The sequence below is a fragment of the Schistosoma mansoni genome, chromosome 4 (assembly GCF_000237925.1).
Source record: "Schistosoma mansoni strain Puerto Rico chromosome 4, complete genome".
NCBI lineage: Eukaryota > Metazoa > Platyhelminthes > Trematoda > Strigeidida > Schistosomatidae > Schistosoma > Schistosoma mansoni.
Window position 1 is genome coordinate 30,517,666 of NC_031498.1, and position 25,089 is coordinate 30,542,754.

Below are 25,089 nucleotides of genomic sequence, written 5' to 3' on the forward strand. Positions count from 1 at the left end.
ATACCAGCACCAGTCGGGGTTGTCTGTCTCTCGTGGTCGAGAGACAGATCTCTTACGTGAAACGCTCCTACGTGAGGATTTTGACCGACTACGGTCATTACGAACTCTAAGATATTTTGTAAGCGTGTGACATAGTTCGGCCATGTCAGTCGAGGTCGATTGGGGTTTTCCTTTGATAGTAAAAACCTCGGCCTTAGAAAATTTGGTGATTTCTAAGATTCGATCGGCAGATGCAGCTAGTTCATCTATGGCATTGTTTTGAAATGAAACAAGCACTGCCTGCACCTGTTGAGGGAGTTTAGACAAGAAAAGTTGTCTAAATAGGCCATCATCGAAAGTTCGTTGGCCAATGACTTCTCTCATTCTAAGCAACATGTCCGTCGCAGAACCATGTTGTAAGTCGATATTGTTAAGAAGTTGGTCTAACCGTTGTCGATCAGTTAGGTCTCCGCGTTTTAAAATCGATAGTTTAAGCGTTTCGTAAGGTTCGGGAACATCACTAGTAAACATACTAGGTGTTACGTACCTGTTAAACTCGCGCGGTAACGCCTTAACTACCGCGAGGAAACGTGTGCGCGAGTCCGTGATTCCGTGCATGCAAAAATCGGCTTCTGCATAGCAGAACCAAGACTCGATATTGTTGGGCCAAAATGGCGTTAACTGAATCGAAATAGGGGGAATAGACTTTAACTTAAAAACCTTGGGTGAGTGTTCCGTCATAGTAATATAGATAACGAAAAATGTCTAATTAAAATATATCCGGAAAAAAAAATTCGCGAAAAAAAAGTATATCACAATATATAAAATTCAAATAAAGAATAACAATGAATAATAATATTCCAAAATGGAACAGACTCACAGTATATTGACTTGGTGTACCAGATCACGTCGGTCTCACCAATGACGATGCAACGGATGTTCTAGTTTTACAACTAGCTACCAGTAGCACCTTCTATATTCGATCGTTCCCAGTCAGATAGAAATCAGAAGTCAGACGAGAAGAGGCAGGAAAGATATATTTGATTCGTTACCAATATATCGAGGACCTTTTCTATAAGCTGGCTAATGAAACGTAGGAGCTGTGTCCCACGCCGTGTTGAAACGTGATCTGGTACGGATGCATGACCGAAAGCCTTCAGTTGAACAAGTCCACTTAAACAACGTGGTCAGCATCCAATGTCGAACACTTAATGAGCTATTGATTTTGGGGAATTATTTACAGCTACAGCTTCACAATAGTCAATCTCTGGAGCCATGATAAGGTCGCAAAGACTCTCTCAACCTCGACCACATAGCTTCAATATTGTTTTTGTGTACTCCGGTGGTGTCAGCTTGTCATTTTTATTACGCATATATCCCGAAAATACTCGTACCATTGAACAGCCGAAGCTTCAGTAACATCAGCGATTACTGCAGCCAATGTTATTGGTGCTTTTATGATACAGTTTGCGGTAATTATTATAATTTGCTTTTCATTCAATCTGGATCGAGCGAAAAAGTTCCTATTCTAACAGACGTCTTCCTTCAACATATATTACATCGAAGGACAACATCATGGTAGTCTGCACAAAGTCTACAAGTCATTTGATTTCCTTAATTACAAATAAAGGAACTTCTTAGTAGTCTCATTCATTGTACCGCTTAATTGTCACATCCTCTCTAAAATCCACTATAAACCGATTGTACATGAGCATCACGTACTGGAATTGACGTCGTGACCTTGAAATTCTTCAGACGCTTCTGATTGGCTTGTCCATAAATTATAGTCTCGCCAATAAATCTATTATAGATGAATAAAGTTTGATTCTTTTCTTTCACAGATCATAATGTTATTTCAATATATTTTACTACTTACTTTATTTATTTGAACACATAAATATTGGTACAAGGAAGCACCAGATACATATGCGCTACACAAATCTCATTCGATTTGTGTGAGGGCTGTGATACTGCTCAGGTAACCAAACTGAAACAAGTGTTTTTCTTAGGGGGCCACAATCGAAGCCTTTGACCTAAAGATCTAATCCACAAGGCAGTGGAACATTGTAAGGAGATGCAGTCACATGGTAGGTGGTGACCAACAATTGGTTCATACGCTATTTGTTCCTTCAGGATGCTGGAGCCCATGTGCACAACCCCAATGGAGTATAGTCCACCAACAATTAAGCTTTTTAATCTAATCCAATTTATTGTCTCTTTTTATTTTTCTAGTAACAAAAAAAATGATTGAACTCAATCAAACTGTATTGTAACAAATGACCAAAAACGTTTTTTTACATTAGGCAAATTGCAACAAATAAGAAGCATATTACGAGTAATGATGATGATAATAATAATAATATCACAAACAAACTGACATATACAACGAGTAATGAGTATGTATGTTTCATTGCTGCATATGTATGTATCTGTGTGGGTGTGATGTTGTCATGGAGACTGGAGTATAGAGTTTTCTTTAGCAAAACATACAAAGCATATGGAAATCTTTTTTTTTATATCCAAAATCTTACCATTACCAATTTTATTAAGGAATGTTCGAATGAAATAAAGAAACAAACAAGAATAATTAATCATAAACATAAATCAAGACTTCATCTGTAACCATAAAAAAAAGTATAATGAGTTGCCAGGGTGGGGGAGGAAGAACAAAACAAACAAAAAACAAACAGAATCGATTACAATAACAAGTAAAATAGAACTTGTGGAATCACGATGATAGATATATCTTAGTCAGTCAGTCAGTTACAACGTAGAGCTTCTTACGTACGTACACACAGATAGATATATCTATATCATTGTTAATAATGAAATAAAGAAGAAAAACTAAACTGGTAAAAAACAAATATCACAGTATAATAGATTAGTAATACAATCATAAGATAACATTTAACATAATGTTGTAAACCATTAGTCAATCAATAAGAAACTTGTGACTTGAGTTACAGTTATGGAATGTATTGTAAACCAAAGCTATGAGGAAAGACATTTGACATAGTGTTGTAGACCACTGATAGTCAGTAAGAAACACGTAAGTTGAGTTACAGTTATTGAATGTAAAGCAAACCAAAGCCAGAAGGAAAGATATTCGACATATTAGAAACGCGTTTATATTATTTTGGTACAATAGAGGGCACCACATATATGTGAGGACTGTGATACTGCCAAGGTGCCCAAACGGAAGCAATGAAACGTTTATATATAGATCTATGAATAAAAGACATACAATGGAATGAAGAGAAAAAAAAGGATAAATAATAGATGGAGTTATAACAGTGTTTTGTTTTCTTCTTCGTTCTCTTTATTCAATATCTTTTGAAATAGTCTAAATAGATAACATGTGATGGTGTTAAATGATAAGCAACTGGAATAATGATAATAGGCACTGAAATACATACACAATATATGGAATGTATGATAAACTATATGTAATAGAAAATAATGGATACATTTTTCCTGTGCAAGCATTGGGAAGAGGAGCAAAACATACAACAACATCGCCATCATCATCACAACATTTACACAAAGAATGAAAGAGTATAAATAATCATGAGGAAGACAACTGTTGTTGAACTAGAACATAATCCAGGACAAACAACCCATTACAAATACAATCAATTGAATTTCAAACACAAAATACAATCACATGTACATATAGAGTTGCCCTGGCAACAGAAAAAAAAGAAGAATATTTGATTTGGTTGCTTGTTTTTTTTTCTGTAGATTATCCCAGAGGTAAATTAATTACTTATTGATGATGATGAGGATGATGACATTGAGAAAAGTGATACAAAATTTTGAAATAAATGAGTTGTCTAAAATGTGAATGAAAAAAAGGTAAACATAAACATTAGTAATGATAGGTAAACAAATGAAACGAAGGTTGTATGTTGCATAATTGACGATCATTCATAGAACTCTGAAGGTTTATACTACTTATATGATATGGCTTTAAAACTTGTCTATTGAAGACAAAAATCATATTTTATAGTTGAAATCATGAGTCAATTGAAGTTAGACCATCATGGAAAACCTGGAAACACTGGACTGCCGTTTCGTCCTATTGCGGGACTCATCAGTAGTGCGCATCCACGATTCCACCTCACGAGATTCGGACCCAGGATCTATCAGTCTCGCACGCGAGCGCTTAACACCTAGACCACTGAGTTGGCATCCAACTGCTGACGAGTCGCATACTAGGACGAAACGACCGTCCATTACTTCGAGGTTTACCATGGTGATCTAACTTCAATTGACTCATGAATTTAACTATAAAACAACTGAAATTTCCAAAAAAAACCCTGATGAAATCATATTATTAGTATTTATTTAGGTATATCTTCCAATCAAATGAAGATGGTAGAGATAGTATTTGACGAGGATTGTAAATTTTGTTAATGACACTATGAACTGAGCTGATATGCAGCACATGAGTCACGTATGCTCTCAATAATTATTTTTAGTATACTAAACTAGTTAGCGGATACACATTGAGGAAATCACCTAACTGCGCCACAAGGCAAGCCCTCACATGGAATCCTGAAGGTCAAAGGAGGGAAACCCAAGAAATAGAGACAGACGTGAGAAGAATGAACAAAATTTGGATAGAACTATAAAAGAAGGCCCAGGACAGAGTGGGTTGGAGAATGCTGGTCGGCGGCCTATGCGCCATTGAGGATAACAGGCGTAAGTAAGTAAGTAAACTACTTAGCAACCTAGATCAATATAGCTTTCTGTGGAGGCATTCAACTCTAAAATATACACAGAGAGTACGGAATAGTTCGATTACCGCGTAAAATATGCAAGTATGCAATTTTGTTTTGTCAAACTCATTCACCTACGAATAAATTCGACTCAAAAAAATAACACAAGGAAAACGGAGATAATATAGAGCAATTTAATATAAAAATGACAATGACGACGACGACAACAAGAACAAACACATTAACAGACAACACATTGGTTCGACAGTAAACTGACCAATCATCACCATCACTTTTTCATATTCTTCAATAACTAATTAGATTGAAGAGCCAATTCAATGATACTTTTCCATAAGCTTAACATTATTAAAGCCTATAGATTTCAATAGATAATAATAGAATATTAAAAGGAATACAATGATTTTTCGAATGTTGGACTAGGAATTAACACATTTCGATAAGAATCTTAATAACATTCTTGATTATTCAAACTGAATGATGTCGGTTAGAACTCCATGAGGTATAAACATTCGCTAAATAATCCGAATAGGACGTCTAGATGTATTAATTAGAACAAAAACTTGAGCGTAAGTGTTATATCTGAAGCGTTTCAAATTCACTAGTTAGCGAACGAAACAAAGACTTGTGACCAGAAACCGATAAGTTAGCTATTCTGACGTGTCCCAGACCCAGCTAACTAAAGTAAGAAGTCCAAGTTGGAAGCGGGGAAAATATAACCCGTAGCAGCCAGAAACACAGTAATCGTAAGGGGAAAAAAATCGAACGCATATATATCAGCATAAAATTGTCCTTGGGCAGCATTACAAAATAGCACAATAAAAGATAAAACGGACCAATAGCGCTTAAGATATTTTACAAGTGGGAAATACGAATCGAAGGTGAAAAGAACGCTTTTGGCGCAAAGACAAGGACATTCAAATTTTCAAAATAAAATTACAAAATTAGGCCATTTACCAAGTAAGTTCTGGGGATTTAACATCCCCAACAGTACGGTGTTATATATTTTACCATTCATATTTACAAGTGTAAATGATTTTTCTTTTCTCTTTCAATTTTGTATTCAAAATGTTTCAACTATGTACCTATTGAGATTCTTTCGTAATCATGTATCTTACGTGAAGAATAACTTCATAGAATACGGAGCATTTTAAAACCCTTATCTGAAACGTTGATATACTAATTGGAACGTTTCATAAATTACGAATTTTCAAACATTTCACAGCTATAAACTACTACTCTATACATTAATTCACAGTTCATTTCAACCACTTCAACTGACTAATGATAATGATGACAAATGTCAGTCAATTAGTCACAACGTAGAACTTCGTACGTACGTACATCAGTTCGAGTTGCAATACCACATTAACACTGAGATCCAGTTGTCGATTCAAATCCCATAGTGGTAGAAGTAGTAGGAGTATAGGCATTAATGTGAAAGATTAGGGTTTGAAGATGTTATTCAAGGAGTATAATCCAATGAAATACATTTAGAAAGAGAAAAAAGAAAGGGACATGAAGAATTCAGAAGATTAGAATTTGGGAGAACATAAAGAGTGGAAGCACTTTCGCCATTGCAAACGATTTTGAGCCATGTCATTCAAGGTCTCTAACCATCGATTGCTATCATCTCGCGAATTCCAACCAGGTAGTTTACACCTACCAGCATGGCTCAGACCGATTGTCAGTGACTTCGTGGATTTGTGCCACGTTTTGATCTGGCTGCCCCCATCTTTCTTCCAACCTACTCTTACGCCATAAAACATTGCACGTCGGGGCAGTCGGTGGTTGGGCATACGTAACACGTGTGTGACAAAAGGTGAGTGCTAGGTATGTTTACTTTATTTATATATGATTTACCCTACAAGAAAACTATTTCATAAAATTCATGTTTGAAAATAGAAATGAAGTGAATATAATGAAGACACAATGGAAATATTTCATTATATCAAAATATAAGCATACCATATCCGTCTGAAATCGATATGTGATCATTGCTTTCTTTTCTTGATCTGATATTTGTTTGGAGTGAGAAATGAAAATGATGAATAAATGACGTTTAAAATGAGAATAAAATAAGACTTCTACAGAACTAGTTCTTATATATTTATCTGTATAACATAAACATTGGTTCAGAGGGGGCATCAAGTGAGGCCAGTAGCAGTCATCGTTGATTTGTGTGAGGGCTGGGATATTACCTGGGTGCCAAAAACGAAGCAGATGGTGTTATTAGGAGGTCACACCGGGAGCCTTCGATCTGAAGGTCTAATCCACAAGGCAGTGGAGTGACGTCACAAGATGTAGTCTCATGGTAGCCGGTGACTAACAATAGTTTCGTACACCAATTGTTCATTCAGGATCCCGGAGTCCGTGTACACCATTGATTTGGAATCAGGGTTCTCCAACTCCCCTAGGTGAGTCCACTATATCCACCAACCCGGTTAAGACGTCGAACATTAGCTTTTGGTCCTCTCAATTTCGTAAACAATACCCCCGCCGCGAGAAGGCGACGAGTAGAACTTCCCTTTCGGTGGCTGTGTACACGTGGCCATGTGAGAGTATTTCGAAATGGAGTGAGGACTCCGCCCACCTTCGACCATAGCAGGACATTTAGCGGCCCAAATTATCAATTACACAAGCCGAACTACTGATAAGACCAGAGTAAAATGAAACATACACCCATTTTTCATATTATGCCACTATGGCCACCGAGACTTGCGGATCAGTATTGTGTGTGTAACGGAGGAAAAGAGACAGTAGCTTTTATTTACCGAAAATAATTAGCAACGAATTCATATACACAAAGGATCTTTGCAGGAGAGAAATTAAAGATATTTCAAACATGAACAGATAATTTAATTAGTGTTTCATATGTACCAGGTTACTGGATCATCACCATCTAACTGGGAATGACCTTTAAATGGACAAATAAATATTACTCAATTTGGTAACAAGAGAAATTTCGGGTAGTATGTCGAGAGAAAATTCAGAAATCGAGATAATATCTTCCCAACTGACACTGAAATTACGAACCATTAACGAATACTACAAAATGGGATCATGAAAGACAATTTACTTCCAAGGCTTGTTTAGCTGAAGGAAACAAATAAGTGATATTTAAGGCTGGTAGGTTTTGGTAGTATAGTGAATAAAACACTGGTTGGGGACAATCGAATGTATTTAAGCACAAATTACAGACAATGTCACTAAATTCTGATAACCATACAACAAACAGCTGATTTGCAAAATAACAACCCATTGGCTCAATCTTCATTGTTCCTTCTGTAAATATCAGTTCATCTTCTCTAATTCCACTGTTCATGCATTTTCCTACTAATTGCGCTTCATTTCAGTCTTTTGCTTATCGGTCTTCTGCCAAAATACATTCTATGTCTGTCCATCGCCATATACTACTTATAAGGATATAAGTAGACCACACTATAGTAGTAGTTACTTAACAACCATCAACCAGTGATTCCAAATAATTAAAAGAATTTTCGAAGAACATCTACCTATGGATCTATCAAGAAAGACTGATTTCAGGTATCAGTACTAAAGTTTGACTTCATCAATCCGATTAAAATAACGATATATGTTTGAGTGAATATCATGAACTACTTACCATAGACATCAATCGTAAATATTTCTGATTTTATTGTGCAACAACGTTTAATATTATGCAATTTAATGAATTTCTGAAATAGAAAAAGAGAGTGAAGGACATCATACATTACATTACATTAGATGGAAAACAAATCAAAGGTCTGGTTAAAAAAGTGACCAGGAAATGAATTCATCAACAAATGAAGAACATCGTACGCTAAATCATTGTGATTCTGTGATGCGGAATTACGATTCTTAATCACAAATACCACAAAATCACTGCGAGTTTAAAATCTGTATTCCAAGCAATGATATTTGTTGTCCGCCTAGTTGTTTGCTTTGTACTTCAGGTGTTAATTTGCGCTATGTTTTCCAATATCATCTCAATGGTACGAAGCAATAGATAGAAGTAGTACAACTGTGTCCTTTGATGAGATACAAAACGTCTGCTATCTTTCACAACTGTAGACAAATAATTAGGACACGTCCATTCATCAAAGTAACATATCAACAATAAATTTGAACTGAAGAGAGCGAAAAGCCTTACATACGACCATTTGATTGACAGATTATGAGCGCTATTGAGAATGAAAGTGTAACATTATTCGCAATTATGACGATGATAAATGGTTGGAGGTGATTAACAAAGAACACCTTCAATCTTAAAGGAACTAAAATACTTCTCTCAGTTTTTGAACTCGAAAAATTTGTATGATGAACGACTATCTTCGGTACGGTATGACATCTCAATAATCGAGTGAAACTAATGGTGTAGGGGCTGGTATTATGTCAAGCCCACATAGCGTATTCTAGCCTCTGGACAGATAAATATATTCACTCATCTTAAACCACATTTTGATCTAGTCAGTTACTCACTTATCAAGCTTGACTGTTTTTTACGTGAGTTTTTGTGTGTGCATCTCTTATCTTACTCATCACATGTTTGTAACTTATTTTCGTCTGACTATAAATACCTACTAACGCTTGATTAAATCGAGTTAGCTCACTCGCCTTCACCATTGTGCGTCGTTTTGCTTTGCTCCACTTTCCGAACACCAAGTGTGTGAAATATACGTATACAAACTTCATTCCGTTATTCACTAACGCGATTTAAATCGATGATTATATACGACGACTGGCGATATGTATATTTCGACAGCAATCACTTGATAACGATCATTTATCCGACTTAACTAGAGTCAGATATAGGGACATTAAAATAGTAATATTCAAATTGGATTTAAGCATAATCAGGTAAAACGACAAAGTTTCAGCGTACGACGCATGCCTTATTGGAAAAATGAATGTTGGACACCAATCAGATTTCTTCAACGTTGGATAGTAATATATATATATATATATATATATATATATATATATATATATATGAGCACGTTCGGACAAATACACACGAGTGTAATCAACTTTAGGATAATAAAATCTAACCTGCTCATCACCGAATTTGATAACGAATCCATCTGGTAAGATGCTAATAGTACCAGGTTGATTGTTGTCCAAATTTGTTGCATTGATCTCACCGTTCAAATCACCATCTACATGAGATTGAAAGGACACTTTACAAAATTATGACAATATGGTGTACAACACTTAATTACACTTACAACACCCCTGAATGTCAAGATACATCTGAAAGTGAGGAGATCCCGCACCACTTCTCTAAATGAACTCATATAGCTAGGCGTATATGGTTACCGCTAAGGAAGTCCAACTCATTGTCTTTTTGAGTTCAAGGTGTTGTTTACAAAACTAAGAGGGTGAAAAGCGAATTTCAGGCACTCAGAATAGGTTGGTGAGCATGGAGGATCCACCTAGGGGAGTTGGAAAACAAATGGTTCCAGCATGCTGAAGGAATAAATGGGGAATGAACCTATTCTTGGTCAACATCGGCTTCCATGGAACCGCATTTTTTAACGTGACTCTATTGCCTTGTAGATCAGACCACCCGTCCAAACGTATAAGGAGTGGGCCGATAAGAATATCATCTACTTCAGTTCAGGCACCTATCTACAATTGTATTTACCATATTACATGTACATGCCAAAAAAATTACATTGAAAGCAAAGAAAGGAAGAATCTTTTTTGCATCTCGGAGAAAGTTTCACAGCAAATGAAGTTAGAAGGCCAACATGTTCTACACAATGTAAATACTTTGAAATCATTCAAAATAACCAATAAATCAACAACTTTTAGTCTAATTAATCTATCGGAAACATTGTTCGTAATACCTCGAAATTTCCAGTCGATTATGTTGATGAGGTAGGAAAACAAACAAACAAACAAGCAAAGAATGTAAAACTGTCTTATATAATTTAAAGAAATTGGATGCAAACAATAATTGAAAGAGATATTTGAAATTATTTATTTGACTACTTATATCTGATTTCAATAGCACAGATATAATGAACAAATATGACGTAATAGGAAAACCCAGAAATGTACAAACAGTTGTCGAATTGAAAACTTCTGAAATCGAGAGACAATCTAGTTTTTGAGTCAATAACATTTATGGCCTGGAACTTAACATAAAGTCAAATCGATGATTTGACAGTTTCTCAGTATTCGATGGTGGTCAAGTTGGAAAAATCAGACGTCGGAATAAAGAAGATCGCGAATCTGGATTCGTTATAGATTCAAGTGATGGAAATTTGTTGTTTCGAAATGTTAAACCGTTTTATTTTTGTGAGAGTAGTGATGATGCTATTGACAATGATAATAATAAATAATATTTAACTGATTTATACCATATATATCTCACTTAATACTTTTAGGCAAAAACATAGAAAACAGAACTAACTTAGTATTCCATGTGAAGCTTCTACAGAGATATTTTTCATTGATTCTTTGATTTGTTGATAAACTAAACGAGACTGGTGAAAAAGAAAAGAATGAAAAAAATATGAGCATGTAAGTAAAATTGCAACAACGGCTTAAAATCTATTGTAAAAAAGTGTGAATCTTTGTAAACAAGTACACCAAAACTTAAGAAATACTAAAACTTTAATAAGTAAACTGTCTAATGTACCTGAAGACTTCTAATGATATCTCAGGAAATGGGACTCGATGGCCTAGTGGTACGGTACTCGCTCTGGGTGCGAGAAGTCCCTGGCTCGAATCCCAGTTGGGTCAGTGCTGTTATACCCTCAAATGCCCTGGTACGGTCGGAAGTGGTGAGAGTCCATTCTCCCTCTCAAAATGCTCTCACATGACCACGCGTATACAACCACCGACAGGCAAGTCCTACTCACTGCCTTCTCGCGCTACGGATGTTGCTTATGAAATTGAGAGGACACTTTAACCGGTTGGGTGGTTATGCAGGAAACACATAAGAGAGTTGCGAAACCCCAATTCTTAACCAATAGTGCACATGAACTACACGATCCTAAGGAAACAAATGGAGTATGAACGTATTGTTGGTCACCGAATACCATGGGACTGCATTTCCTTACGATGCTCCACTGACTTTTGGATCAGACCTGTAGGTCAAAGGCTCGGAGTGTGGCCCCATAATAAAACCACCTGCTTCGGTTTGGGTACTCAATCAATATACCAGACCTTACACAAATCGAATAATTTATGTGGCGCATATGTATTTGGTTCCCCCTTGTACCAATGTTCATGTGTTTAAATAACTAAATAAATACAGAGACTTTCAATTTCTGATGCAAAACACATCAAGAGATATGCGACTATAGTTTAAATCGATGCTAGTCGTGTTGATATCATAGAATGCTGTCAATTTGCAATAGTTTCATGTACTTTATTACTTCAAATTGAAGTTTCGCCTCAATATAGTCTCATTTTTCGGAACATACTACCTATGAAACCAAATCTACACAGAAATTACAATCAAAATAGAAACGATGCTGAAGCAAGCAAATCAAACTTGTATAAACATCAAAATTTCTTTGATATAACATAAGACGCATTATCATTAAATAATGAGTAGTATGAATAGAAAGTAGAAAAAATAAATTCGTCTATTCATTAATTTATAAACTGTCTAGGACTTTGAACACATTTCCTTGGAGTTTACTTGGAAGATATTCAATGACACAATGGGTTATTTTAATTGGTAGATATGCCTTTACAAATTTTCAGACTTCCTAACAAGTTGACCAGTATGTCAAATAATATTCACTGGAATTAAACAATGGTTACAATTTCACAGAATACAGAGAAGTAGATAAATCATACTCCCAAACTGAAATCTTTTCTGTTTCGTCAATACAGAGATTAATTCACTACTACTTCTTGTTATTTAAAACAAATAAACAATTAAACAATTTGTAACATTATGACGACGTACGATCAAACAAACACTGTGACAATTATGGAACACGCTAGTGACTGGCTCCATGAGGTATTTCTTGGAGTTCTAGTGAGAAGCAGTAACCAGTGGAGTTCAATCAGGTCTTTTGGAATATATCAACTCACTAAAGACATTGGTGAATGGTTGCTGAATATTGTGGATTGGTTGAAGTTAGACATTAATATCGTTGGATGTCGGCTCAATGGTCTAGTGGTTAAGCGCTCGCGCGCAAGACTGATAAGTCCTGAGTTCGAATCTCGTGAGGCGGAATCGTGGATGCAAACTGCTGAGGAGTCCCACAATAGGATGAAACAGTCGTCCAGTGCTTTCAGATTTTCTATAGTGATTTAGCTTCAATGGACTCATGATTTCAACTATATGAAATTACTAAAATCTCCATCAAACCCTCTTCTACATAACAGAACATTTTATTCAAGTCATTGAACATTAAAAAAAAGAATTCAATTCAATAGACTTACTTTACGTGTATAAAATAAATCCATTTGTGAATGATCATATATTTGTCTTGTAATACATAATATATGTGTATTTGATCTATATGTTAAATTGATCACTTGATCATACCATAAACGTTCTAATATACGCCCAGATAAATTACGAATTAATAAATAATCAGAACAAACCTAATGATAATTAGATGAAAGACAAAACCAGTATGAACAATTTAGAATAAGAGTTCATCTAAGAAGTACATGTTCATACACTCTCGAATGTATTTTACCATGGAATCATGATAGCGGAATGTGAGCATTCAAACTAGATAGTATTATACATCATTAACTGACACATTAGCTAAAGGGTTTATTTAAATCAGTCAATCACAACGTAGAACTTCGTACGTACATACATCAGTTCGAGTTGCTATACCATATTAGCACAGACATGCAGGTGACGATTCAAATCCCATAGTGGTAGTAGTAGTAAGAGTGATCTAATTGGGTTCAACGGTGGGACGAATTCGGGGGTCGCCATGTCAAAAGATGTTCATCCCTATGCTTAAAGTTAGTATTTGCAAGAAATAGGCCGTTATCTGAGCATAGCTGCAACAGACAGTCGCCATTATCTGTTCTTTTAGCCACGACACCATAGGATCCACCTAGGTGTCTTTCCCTTTCAATTAAGTTACCTACTTGAGCATTACAGTCACCTGCCACTATTACTACATCAGAACGCCTAGCTTTTCGGAGTGGGTCGGAAAGTTTCCTGTAGAACTCATGTTTTATATCGTCTGAGCTGCAGTCAGTGGGAGAGTAGGCTTTATTTATTTAAAGTCATAAGTGGTTAAAAAAAAACAGTTTCAGTTTAAGCAAAGATGGATAGTGGCTATCAGTGGAATCCAGTTGGACGCGCGCTTCGTTCTATTTGGGACTCGTCAGCTGGATGTACCTGCGTCTCAGAGTTGATGTTCACTCTAGGATTCGACGAATTGCAGTTCTAAACATCAATGGGAAGATTCAAACAAACAATACTAAGTGAATTTGTTTTAGTTTCGTTTTAGGATTTCTTGACAACCTGAGTATACGAGATTCCAGGAAAGTTTGAGGATAAAAAGATCAACGCATCTAATGTGTACTATACATTTTCATAGAACTCAGTCAATAATCTTAAGGTCTGACATTTAAAACTTCAAGTTGGTTGCTACATAGAAGAATTTTCATTTGATGATTATCTATTATAAATTACGTCACTTCTGTTAGTTCTAGTTAAGCATCATTGGTTGGATGGTTACGATTAAAATGAAGAAACATAACAACTCAGAATTATATTGTACGACTCATAATATACAACTGACATAAATATATCCAGATTACAACTGTTATATCTGGCCGATTGTGAACGGTATATTCGCTTCCCTAAGCTAGTTCCATACCCCCGAGCTAGAACTATACACCTACTTGAAGACCAGAGAAAAGGCACAAAGTATGAGGGAAGCACTTTACTACAGGGTTCATTTATGTACAGAAAATATAGGGATTTTATAGTAATTTAAGAGTCCTTGAGTTTTACCGAAAATTCTAGAATACTGCTAAACATAGTAGCAGTGCATTAATCAGCCAATCAGGATCTCCACATGTGACTTTTTCACTCTCGTTATTTTAGTAACATAACTTCTAATTAATCGTTGATTGGTTGAAAATGCTCCTTGATGATCCATGAGCTTGTCATGTCGCTTGCGAGAAAAATGCAGGGTCATCCCAACAACAACACACTCTACGAACTCAACAAGGATTATTGAATCACAATTGATCGATCATTGGGTGGTGACCAATGTCATGCGTGTCAAGTCCTTCTTAGCATGAAACCAGGGTCCAGGGTTTCTTGTTGACTACCTTCAACCATCATCTTATCTCAAAAGTTATTGAAATTAAAAGGAAGAGCTAATGAAACAAATACGAACTAGAATCATTGAACACTAAAAATACATAAACCGAAAATTTCGCAAATGGTACAGATTGATGAAAACAAATAAATCAGTGTGCATCAATTACTTTATGATTTCTTGAAATTCCAATCAACATATCACATGAATATTGATTCAAGAATGTTGCATTTTGACACTTATCACATCCAAAATAGTGATAATGTTAGGTAGAAGTTTTAGTGACGTGGATTAATGGTTTGTCACAGTCATTATATTAGTCAAATGTAAACTGTGTTTTTTTTGTGTACATAAATGATAGTTTTACTTAGAGGGAACCAACATTACTGGATACATCTAACCAAAACCTACATACATACACATGATCATACTACCATAGTGGATGCTACTCCCCCGATGGTTTGCAAGTAGTGTGAAGCGGAATGCATCGTCGAATGTCTAGGAATTGTCAGACGGAGTGAAGAGTTTTAATACATTGAAAGCACGACGTAGACATATCACGTGGAGACCAGAAAAATATATATTTGTAACCTCTCGCAATAAATATACATTCCTCCAGCCAAGTGCCGTACTTTACATTATTAATACTACTTACTATTAGCCACTATCTTAAATACTAGGGATATTTTAAAAATATATAATTCAACATGGAAAAATATATTACTTCAAGAAATATCAGTTCACCGCTCTCATCTGAACCACGATAAGCTTCATGTGAACGTTGTACAATAAAACGACTTTGAGCTACATTTAAATCGATATCATTCCCATTCTATGAGAGAAAAAATAACATAAGAAATATTACATTTTCACTTCAGTAAAAAACAACAGAAATAAATTTTGAAAATAACGCTCATCCAAAGTGGTACCAGATACATATTCGCCACAGAAATCTCATATGATTCGTGTGAGAGCTGTGATACTGCCCGGGTGCCCAAAATGAAGCAAGTAGTTTTCTGAGGGAGCCACACCCGGAGCCGTTGACCTGAAGGTCTGACCCACAAGGCAGTGGAGCACCTTGAGAAGATGTAGTCCCATGGTAGCAGGTTATCAACGATTGATTCATACGCCATTTGTTCCCTCAGGATACTGGAGCCCATGTGCACCATTGATTTGGAATCAAGGTTTTCCAACTCTCTTAGGTGGACTAATAAATACCACTCAGATGACATTGTGCATGTAAGAATAAGTGAATGAACTTAGTAATTAATACAGTTGTAAAATTCCATCATACTGAAAGGCTACTAGCATTATATTATGGTAAGCGTAATTATTTCTTTTGACCATATGCGTGCTTGTGTGTCTATATGTTTAACCATTTATTATATTAACCCTTTTGAACTATATATTGTCTGATGAAATCAGACAACATAATATGATATGAGAAATTAATCTGGGAAATTTAAACATGTGAATTGATAAAATTACTTGGGTCAGATGATAACCACATATCACTGACATGTCTACACACTTAGAATATGGCAGAAAGCCAAGTACACGACATATTAGTACCTGGTAAATAATTTGAGTCGCTTAACAACATGGTCATTAGTGATACTACAGTTGATTTTCTTTACTCCAACAAATTATGTAAATTTATCTTCAAAAAGTAATTCTATTTAGGTCAGTTCTGTTGTCATCAAAGTATTACATATCCCCCTAATTTGTGACAATACACATGTCTTATCTATGATTCTATTGTTCAAAACATTTGTACAATTCCTTTTGAGCAACCTCATCGTTTCATTCTCTCTTTAGAAGCGCGTGGTCAGGGGATTCTTAGAGAATTCAGCTCATCAATAATTAGCCAGACAGTGAATGAGTGGTAGTGAATCCGAAGACACCGTACATAAGTTCGATTTATCAATCAGCATGGGAGATTGACGATTGCTCTGACCCTGGATTATTTTCTTCCAAATTTTGCAACCCTTGTTGAAACTCATGATTAACCTGTGCAGAAAGATGTTTTATTCAATATGATGTCTCTATAAACGGCCTTCGTGAATATCATGATAGACTTTCTCATATGTCTATAATAACAACTCAGCAAGCACCGTTATCGGACAGAACATTCAAATGAATATATATACTTGGTGTCGTTCAAAAACTAGCACAATCATTTTACCACCTTGTTCTTGATTGATAACATCTAGTGGATGCCAGATCAATCTCTAAATCGATGAGCAAATAGGAATTTGTGCAGAGAAGATTAAATCATTGTGATCAGAGGACTATCGAACAAGATAATCAACAAAAACTCATAGACAAATGAAGTTAACCTTACCATTGAAGACAACCTATTCACATACAAAAATGATACCACAACAGACTGATTTAGTGTCTAAAGAATAATTAAACAGTTTACTTCCACATGTCATAACTATTGACGAATTCATTCAAAGTTTTATTTATTTATTTGAACACATAAATATTGGTACAAGGAAGCACCAGATACATATGCGCCGCACAAAACTCATTTGATTTGTGTGAGGGTTGTGATCCTGCCCAGGTGCCCAAACTGAAGCAGCTGGTTTTCTTAGGGGACCACACTCCGAGCCTTTGACCTAAAGGTCTGATCCATAAGGCAGTGGAGCATCGTAAAGAGATGCAGTCCCATGGTAGCCGGTGACCAACGATTGATTCATACCCCATTTGTTCCTTCAGGATACTGGAGCCAGCCTATGTGCACTTTCGGTTTGGAATCAGGGTTTCCCAACTCCCCTAGGTGGTGTCCACCTACCCGGTTAAAGCATCGGACATTCGCTTTTCATCCTCTCAATTTCGTAAACAACACACACGCCACGAGAAGGCAGTGAGTAGGACTTTCACGGCAGAGGCTATATACGCGTGGCCATGTGAGAGCGGGCTCTCCTCACTCTCGGTCATACCAGGGCATTTGAGGGCTCATTCAAAGTGCTAATGACGACTTCACAATTAGTGTATTGAACATGACACAATGAAAAAAGTACTTAGTGTAATTCATCAAAACAATATAAGCGACACTTCAGCAACAACAACTTACCAGATAATTTAATGAATTTAATAAATCATTAATTTTTCTTGAATAATGTAAACCTGTATGACTTTTAGCTAATAAACGTTGTAGCTTTTTACGTATAGATATACGATCTACATTAGCCATTAACATAAATGCAATCATATTATGCATTATATTAACTAATAAACAATCTTCTTCTAATTCCATTTGTTTACGTTTTAATAATGAAGAATTTTGATATTTTAATAAAAGTTCTTTTGGTCGATAATCCATACCTGAATAGGGATTGAAGAAATTAAAGGTATAATCATATAAATATAATAAAATAAATATGTTGACTATCAATGATTAAGTGTGGTATAAGTTCATAATATTATGAGTAAAAAGTTATGGTACAAGGGGGAATCAAATACATACACAATAACAATGAGGCCACTAGTAGTCATCATTGATTTGTGTGAGGTCTGGTATATTGCTCGAGTGCCCAAACCGAAGCAGTTGGTTTTATATAAGGGGGCCGCACTCCGAGCTTTTGACCTACAGGTCTAATACACTAGGCACTGGAGCAACGACACAAGATGCAGTCCCATGATAACCAGTGACCAACAATAGTTTCATAAACCTTCTGTTGACCGAGGGTCCTGGAGTCCATGTGCACCATTGGATTGAAATTAGGGTTTTCCAACTCCCCTAGGTGAACTTTCCGTGTCCACTGACGCGGTTAAAGCGTTGGACATTTGCTTTTCGTCCTCTTGATTTCGTATACAAGGCAATTGACGCGAGAAGACAGTGAATAGGACTTCCCTGGCAGAGGCTATATACGCGTGGCCATGTGAAAGCAATTGGAGAGGAGGAGTGGACTCTACTAACTCTCGACCGTACCAGGGTATTTAAGTGCTGCATGTATGTGAATGATACTCTAAGATTCGATTACAACTAGCATGGTTGGCGTTATTCACTAATGAATAGTGTTATACTAGAATGAATTAAGCTGTCCAGTGTGGACTAATTTCATATCATCTGCTTGAATAACTAAACTCAAGTGATGATGAAAACTCCATGTCAAAACATTTAGTAGTTTCCAGTTTTCATAGTTAACGAAGTGAAACATGATTTCAAGGAGATGGTCAGGAATCTCTATTCTCTCTTATTTTTTATTCTATTTGACTGTAGATATACTTCTACAGATGATTGGATCTGCACGATGAAGACATTGAAAAAACGTAGAAAATTTTAAGACCCTTATACAACGGTAAATAAGCTTTCAGAATATACATTAAATCTGAGTCATAAGTAAAGAGGTAGACTTCGTTGTTATAGCTCTTTCAATAGTCGGAATCTATGCATAAAGACTTTCAAAGTTGTTAATCACAGTTGTTTGGTACTTTACATCTTTCAATTCTCATCTTCAATGAAGCCGTGAACCATCAGTTTACATATTAGTATATTCGTTACAAAACTGAAAATGTCATAGTTTCAATTATGAATTGATCGATAGTTTTTTAAGAGGATAGTTTATTTAGTCATTTTTTGACTTGTTAAACATTCATTAAATACTGAGAAGAAAACTTATACATCGATTATAAATGAACCAGATATTCTATTGTAGTGAGTGAGAACACGTTGGGGACAATCGAATTTATTTATGCACAAATTACAGACTATCTCACTAAATTCTGACAACCATACAGTAAACACTCAATTTGCAAACTATCAATCAATTGTCTCAATCTTCACTGTTCCTTCTGTAAATATCAATCCGTCTTCTCTAATTTCATTGTTTATGCATTTTTCCTACCAATTGCGATTCATTTCAGTTCTTTCCTTAGCGGTCTTCTGTCCAAATACATTCTATGTCTGACCATTGCCATATACTACTTATGAGAATATAAGTAGACCACACCAGACTATGAGTAAATTACATATGTAACGAGTGATTGTTAATTGTTTTCGAACAATCAATTTGGAGAATATATTGACGTATAATGTTCTGATACAACAGGAAGTAGAAAGCCTTAACTTTCTATCTATAAATAATGATTGTTATGTATCATTTAGTTGTTTTGTCTTACGCTTAGTATTGTGATGGCCGATGTCCGAAAACTGATACTGATATACGATGTGCTACGCACTAACCACACACAACTGACTATTTGAGCGAGTAAGTATATTGGGCTACCGAATAAAATGCACAAATACTCATTTATATACATATACAACTCTACCGCTTAGGAAATTAATCCATTTCCTAGCCAATAAAATACACTTATCCTTCAGGTCACTTTTGATTAGCATCGACTGGCCTTTTTATTAGGCTACTTCAGACTGGCTTATTATATCACCTAAATGGTGGCAATTAGTAAACGGTAATTAACTGGCAATCTATCTATAACCGATGTACATTCAATCAATAAAAATGACTTTTTTCCCTTCAATGTTTGAAGATTTATAAGAAAGAACTAACCAAGTATATCTCGTTCTTGTGCAACTGTATCTAAAAAGGAATCTTCCCAAAATTGTAGATTACCCAATATTTTACTTTTACGCAATTCAGTATCGAAAATATCTTCAAACAAATAAGTCCATGGTACCTTCTTCATTTTAGATGGAGATACTGTCATGACTGATGATGAATCTGGTGGAGGTGGAGTTGGCATCAACAAAGTTAATTTACACATATGACATTCTGATTGTTTTCTTTGTTCTTCTATCTCTCGTTGTTGTTGATTTCTATCATCTATATCTTCGTTTTCTGATTCAGTATCATTAAAATGAAATTTTAAATCAGGACGATAAACTGCTGGTGGTGTACATGTATTCGGTGAAGAAGTAAATATAGTACATGTAGTTTGATCATCTGCGTCATTAGATGAATTTGATATGATTGATGGATCCGTTAAAATTAAATGTGATTGATAATATCTGTTTGAAGAAAATTAAAACCAAACAACTACATGAAAATAAATATAATTCAAACAAGTAAAAGCATAACACTGGGAATTAAGCCATAATGTACTTAACCCTATTGTAACCTATTGTTTACTATAAGAGTTGAGTTGGTACGATGAGGAGAAAACAGGTCCTAACGAATAGATTTTTTCATATCTAGAGGAAAAGACATTATACGTTAATGTAGCTCATTTTCAAAGTATAAGTTGATATATTCAGATTTGAAACATACTGTTTATATGCTGAATAACGACACCATTTGGGAGTTTGAATTGAAGTTAATCTAAGTTGGGTTGAAACCTGTGGAATTTATTTTTATTTATTTATTTATACACATAAATGGTGGTCCAAGGGGGCACCAGATACATATGCGCCACACAAATCTCATTCGATTTGTGTGAGGACTGTGATACTGTCCAGGTAACCAAACTGAAACACGTGGTTTTCTTAGGGGACCACAACTGGAGCCTTTCACCTAGAGGTCTGATCCACAAGGCAGTGAAGCATCGTGAGGAGATGCAGTCCCATGGTAGCCGATGACCAACAATTGGTTCATACGCCATTTGTTTCCTCAGGATACTGGAGCCCATGTGTACCATTGGTTTGGAATAAGGGTTTTCCAACTCCCCTAGGTGGATCCTCCACATCCACCAACCCATTTAAAGCGCCGGACATTCGCTTTTCGTCCTTTCACTTTTGTGAACAACACCCCGCCACGAAAAGGTAATGAGTAGGACTTCCCTGGCAGAGGATGTATACGCGTGGCCATGTGAGAGCATTTGGAGAGGGAGAGTGAACTCTCCTCACTCTCGACCGTACCAGGGCATTTTTGGGGCAACCTGTGGAATGAATCTAATAGATCTATTATAAAACGTTTATTGGCATGATCTTGTATACAATGGTGCAAAATTTCGATCAATTTTTGTAACTGTACAATACAGACTTCCCTTCAAATTCAATCGACTTCATAATATTCACAGTTCATCACTAAGAACTTCAAAAACTGTCATAAAGCTAAACTCAATTATACTTCTCAATACTTTCCCAATTTCTAATGATTAGGTAGCTGACTTAATAGTTTATGGTAGAAATAATTTCCCAATAAAAAACCCATCTGTTTAATTTTCAGTACTGACTATATTCCATAGTTCATGTTCACATCACTATCAAGCTAAGAAACTTATCATCATGTTGCACTAGAATGAGGATATCATCATAGAAATTTCTATTCAACTCGAATTAAATGCACATTCCTTATGAAACGTCAGTAATGTTTATCGTAAATCTTTTAAGGAAACTAATGTAGTTTAAACTTTTTAAATCAGTATTTGTAACGGTTCGTGTCATTCTATTATTCATATACAGGAATACAAACGATCTGCCCCCTTTGGCATCAGATATCAAACTTTATTTGAATTGACTAGATAGTGCCACATATTCACAAGTTTTGATTAAGTTGGATACTGGCAAACAGTTGCACAAAAAATTGCGTATTTTGTCCTGTTTGAGACTCTCTAGTTGAATGTACCTGGATCGCAGTGTGGATGTTAATATCAGCATTCAAATCCAGTACCTTCCGTTTCAAAGGCTCAGTGAGTTATCTACTATCCCAAGTAAGACGAAGCACGACCCATAGATTCGATTGCTAGCTACTATCTAACTTTACTTTCGAGATATGAATTACTGGTAATACTAGTTTCCTTTATCTCTCTTCCCTCGACCAGTTCCTAACATAGAAAATGTGAAACAAATTGGTCAAAAACATTCAAATTTACACCAACTACTACATTTTAGTTAAACACCTACCTGTAGCCAAAACTTCGTTGACTTTTACGATTAGGCAATTCCGGTACATAATCTGGTGGTATATTATTAATATCATTTCCTTCATTCTCAAAATCACGATGTGATTTTAACTTACTCGTTGATTCATGTAGTTTGGCATCAGAAGCAAACAACTTATCAAATTTTCCACAATCATTATGTCGATTCACTGTAATACAACTCCCAGTATGATTAACACCGATGGTATCATTTGCATTATTCAATGGTTGAAGATTTTGTTTAATCACATCAGTACTATCTGATTTAAATACAGGTTTTGATTGAATTTTTTCATTGTCTTCTCTATCCGATGATGGTTCACTCATTGTAACAACAACACTGGTGAATGGATGACGACCACGACCATGAAATAGATCTGATATGAATATTTTTTTCACAAGAAAAAAACAAACAATAAAAGAAATAGAAAGAGACTAGGTACTAAGAAACAGGGAAAAATAACAGTTAGTTAGAGATTACAATAACAATCGGTGCAAAGTAGTATCTCTATCTACACATTACAATGTGATGAAATCGACAAGCCAAAGAATACTGGTGAATGGACTACAACAACAACAACAACGCAAACATAAACATAAGTTAGCAAACACCCCCATTCTACACAACATATTCATGCATAGTCATATGAACTAAACTAAACAAACTACAATTTTTAAACGCTCACTATGATCAAGTGTTTTACTATGATGAGTTATATGTATACCCCTGATAATAAAAGGTGAATTGATGTATGGTATAGTTGGAGATGGATATGAATCTGTAACAACGGCTTGATGTTCTTGTAACAACACATCAGTAGTACCATCATCAACACCATGGTCGAACTGATCATTGATGGTTGATAATGAGGTAAGAGTTGAATCATTATCATCATTATGATTATTGGATAGTTTTGAAAAATAATGCGGTTGTTTTAAATTTTTTAATAATTTTGATGATATACTACTATATATGTTAGTTAAATGTTGACTAGAATAATCAACTTTTGTTTTAAATAAAATTAATTTATTTGAAACATTCGTTAATTCAAATGTATTCTCTAATACATGGAATGGTTTCGTTAATGGATGATTAGTGTAATCAGGAGGGATGTTATTGGCATCAAGTGATTGTGAATGATTAAAGGATGATATGTTCTGCTGTTGTTTTTTTGCAGGGCAGTAATGATTATTCTGATGGTGACCACCATGATGATGAGGAGGATGAGGATAATGTTTTGTGGGTGAAGTTATACTATATGGTTGTTGTAATACAGATGAATCTATGGAATATCCATAAAAAGGTATTGAACTAGAATTTGAAACTGTAATCCAATAAATGGAAGAAACAATGTCATAAATGAACATAGTAAACAGTGGAAAATTCAAATATGAAATACGTTTTTTTGCTTAGAAAAAAGCAAGTTGAAAAAAAAGGTTCACGAGAAGAAATACGGATCGGTTGTTTCGGCGTAGTTTGGAACACAGATATACACACACTCCCTGAAACTGCACATATCCATCAGTCAGATGGAATACTGATGTGAACAGAGAAACAAGAAGCTATAACAAACAACGGAAGCTATTTTTGGGGACATTATTTCATTTAATTCAAAGCTTGTAAAACTGTAACATTCATTGTTGCTCCTAGTCTATTCTACAGATCATGAGCTTTCGTTTGATGTATGATTCACTGCCATAGCCTTTTCTGTTTCAAAGCTATTGTAATTTAGACGTAACTTTTTGTACTCTATTTTCTAGTCTAATCCCCCAGTTTTGGACATAATTGTATTTTTTTAATTATTGTACGTTTTGGTCAGGTTATTCATCTATTTATTCATGTAACTTTTTTTACACTAATCTGAATTCGGGTACCAGATCGGGATCGGAGTAAAGCGAGTAGTGTTCCAGTTGTCTGGTCTCTTCTCTCTCTCGCGTGCTTGTCAGCCAATTACGGATAGAATAGTTTCCGTCTCTCTACTCCCGCTTCAAACTCATGCATACTAGCCTTAAGGTTAAGCCAGTCAATCTATCGCGTCAAGGTCTTAATCTACGTTAGACAAGTTATACTCAGCACGAATATGGGTAGACAGATCAATGACGTAACAAATACACTATATCCTTTTCGATCATATTCTTAAATTATGAAAGTAGTAACAGGATGACAAGATATTTATTCTTGATCCAGTTGTTTTGCACATGGGTAACATCTATTAGAAAGAGACTACCAACTGATTGATGATAAAGTGAGGTGTAGGGTACTA

General features: G+C 35.5%; 1 protein-coding gene across 1 annotated transcript in view; it reads right to left on the reverse strand.

Moving 5' to 3' along the window:
- Positions 1–5,035: 5,035 nt before the first annotated feature.
- Smp_150300 (putative map-kinase activating death domain protein) overlaps positions 5,036–25,089 on the reverse strand; it is a gene marked incomplete at both ends in the record, with an annotated part of 69,540 nt that continues 49,486 nt past the window's right edge. Inside the window, 10 exons of the mRNA XM_018797463.1 lie at positions 5,036–5,073; positions 8,344–8,416; positions 9,771–9,877; positions 11,140–11,212; positions 13,134–13,298; positions 15,720–15,827; positions 18,078–18,328; positions 20,518–20,975; positions 22,809–23,202; positions 23,512–23,671. Of these exons, the coding sequence (XP_018652503.1) occupies positions 5,036–5,073; positions 8,344–8,416; positions 9,771–9,877; positions 11,140–11,212; positions 13,134–13,298; positions 15,720–15,827; positions 18,078–18,328; positions 20,518–20,975; positions 22,809–23,202; positions 23,512–23,671 (1,827 nt within the window). The remainder of the gene's footprint in view (positions 5,074–8,343; positions 8,417–9,770; positions 9,878–11,139; positions 11,213–13,133; positions 13,299–15,719; positions 15,828–18,077; positions 18,329–20,517; positions 20,976–22,808; positions 23,203–23,511; positions 23,672–25,089) is intronic.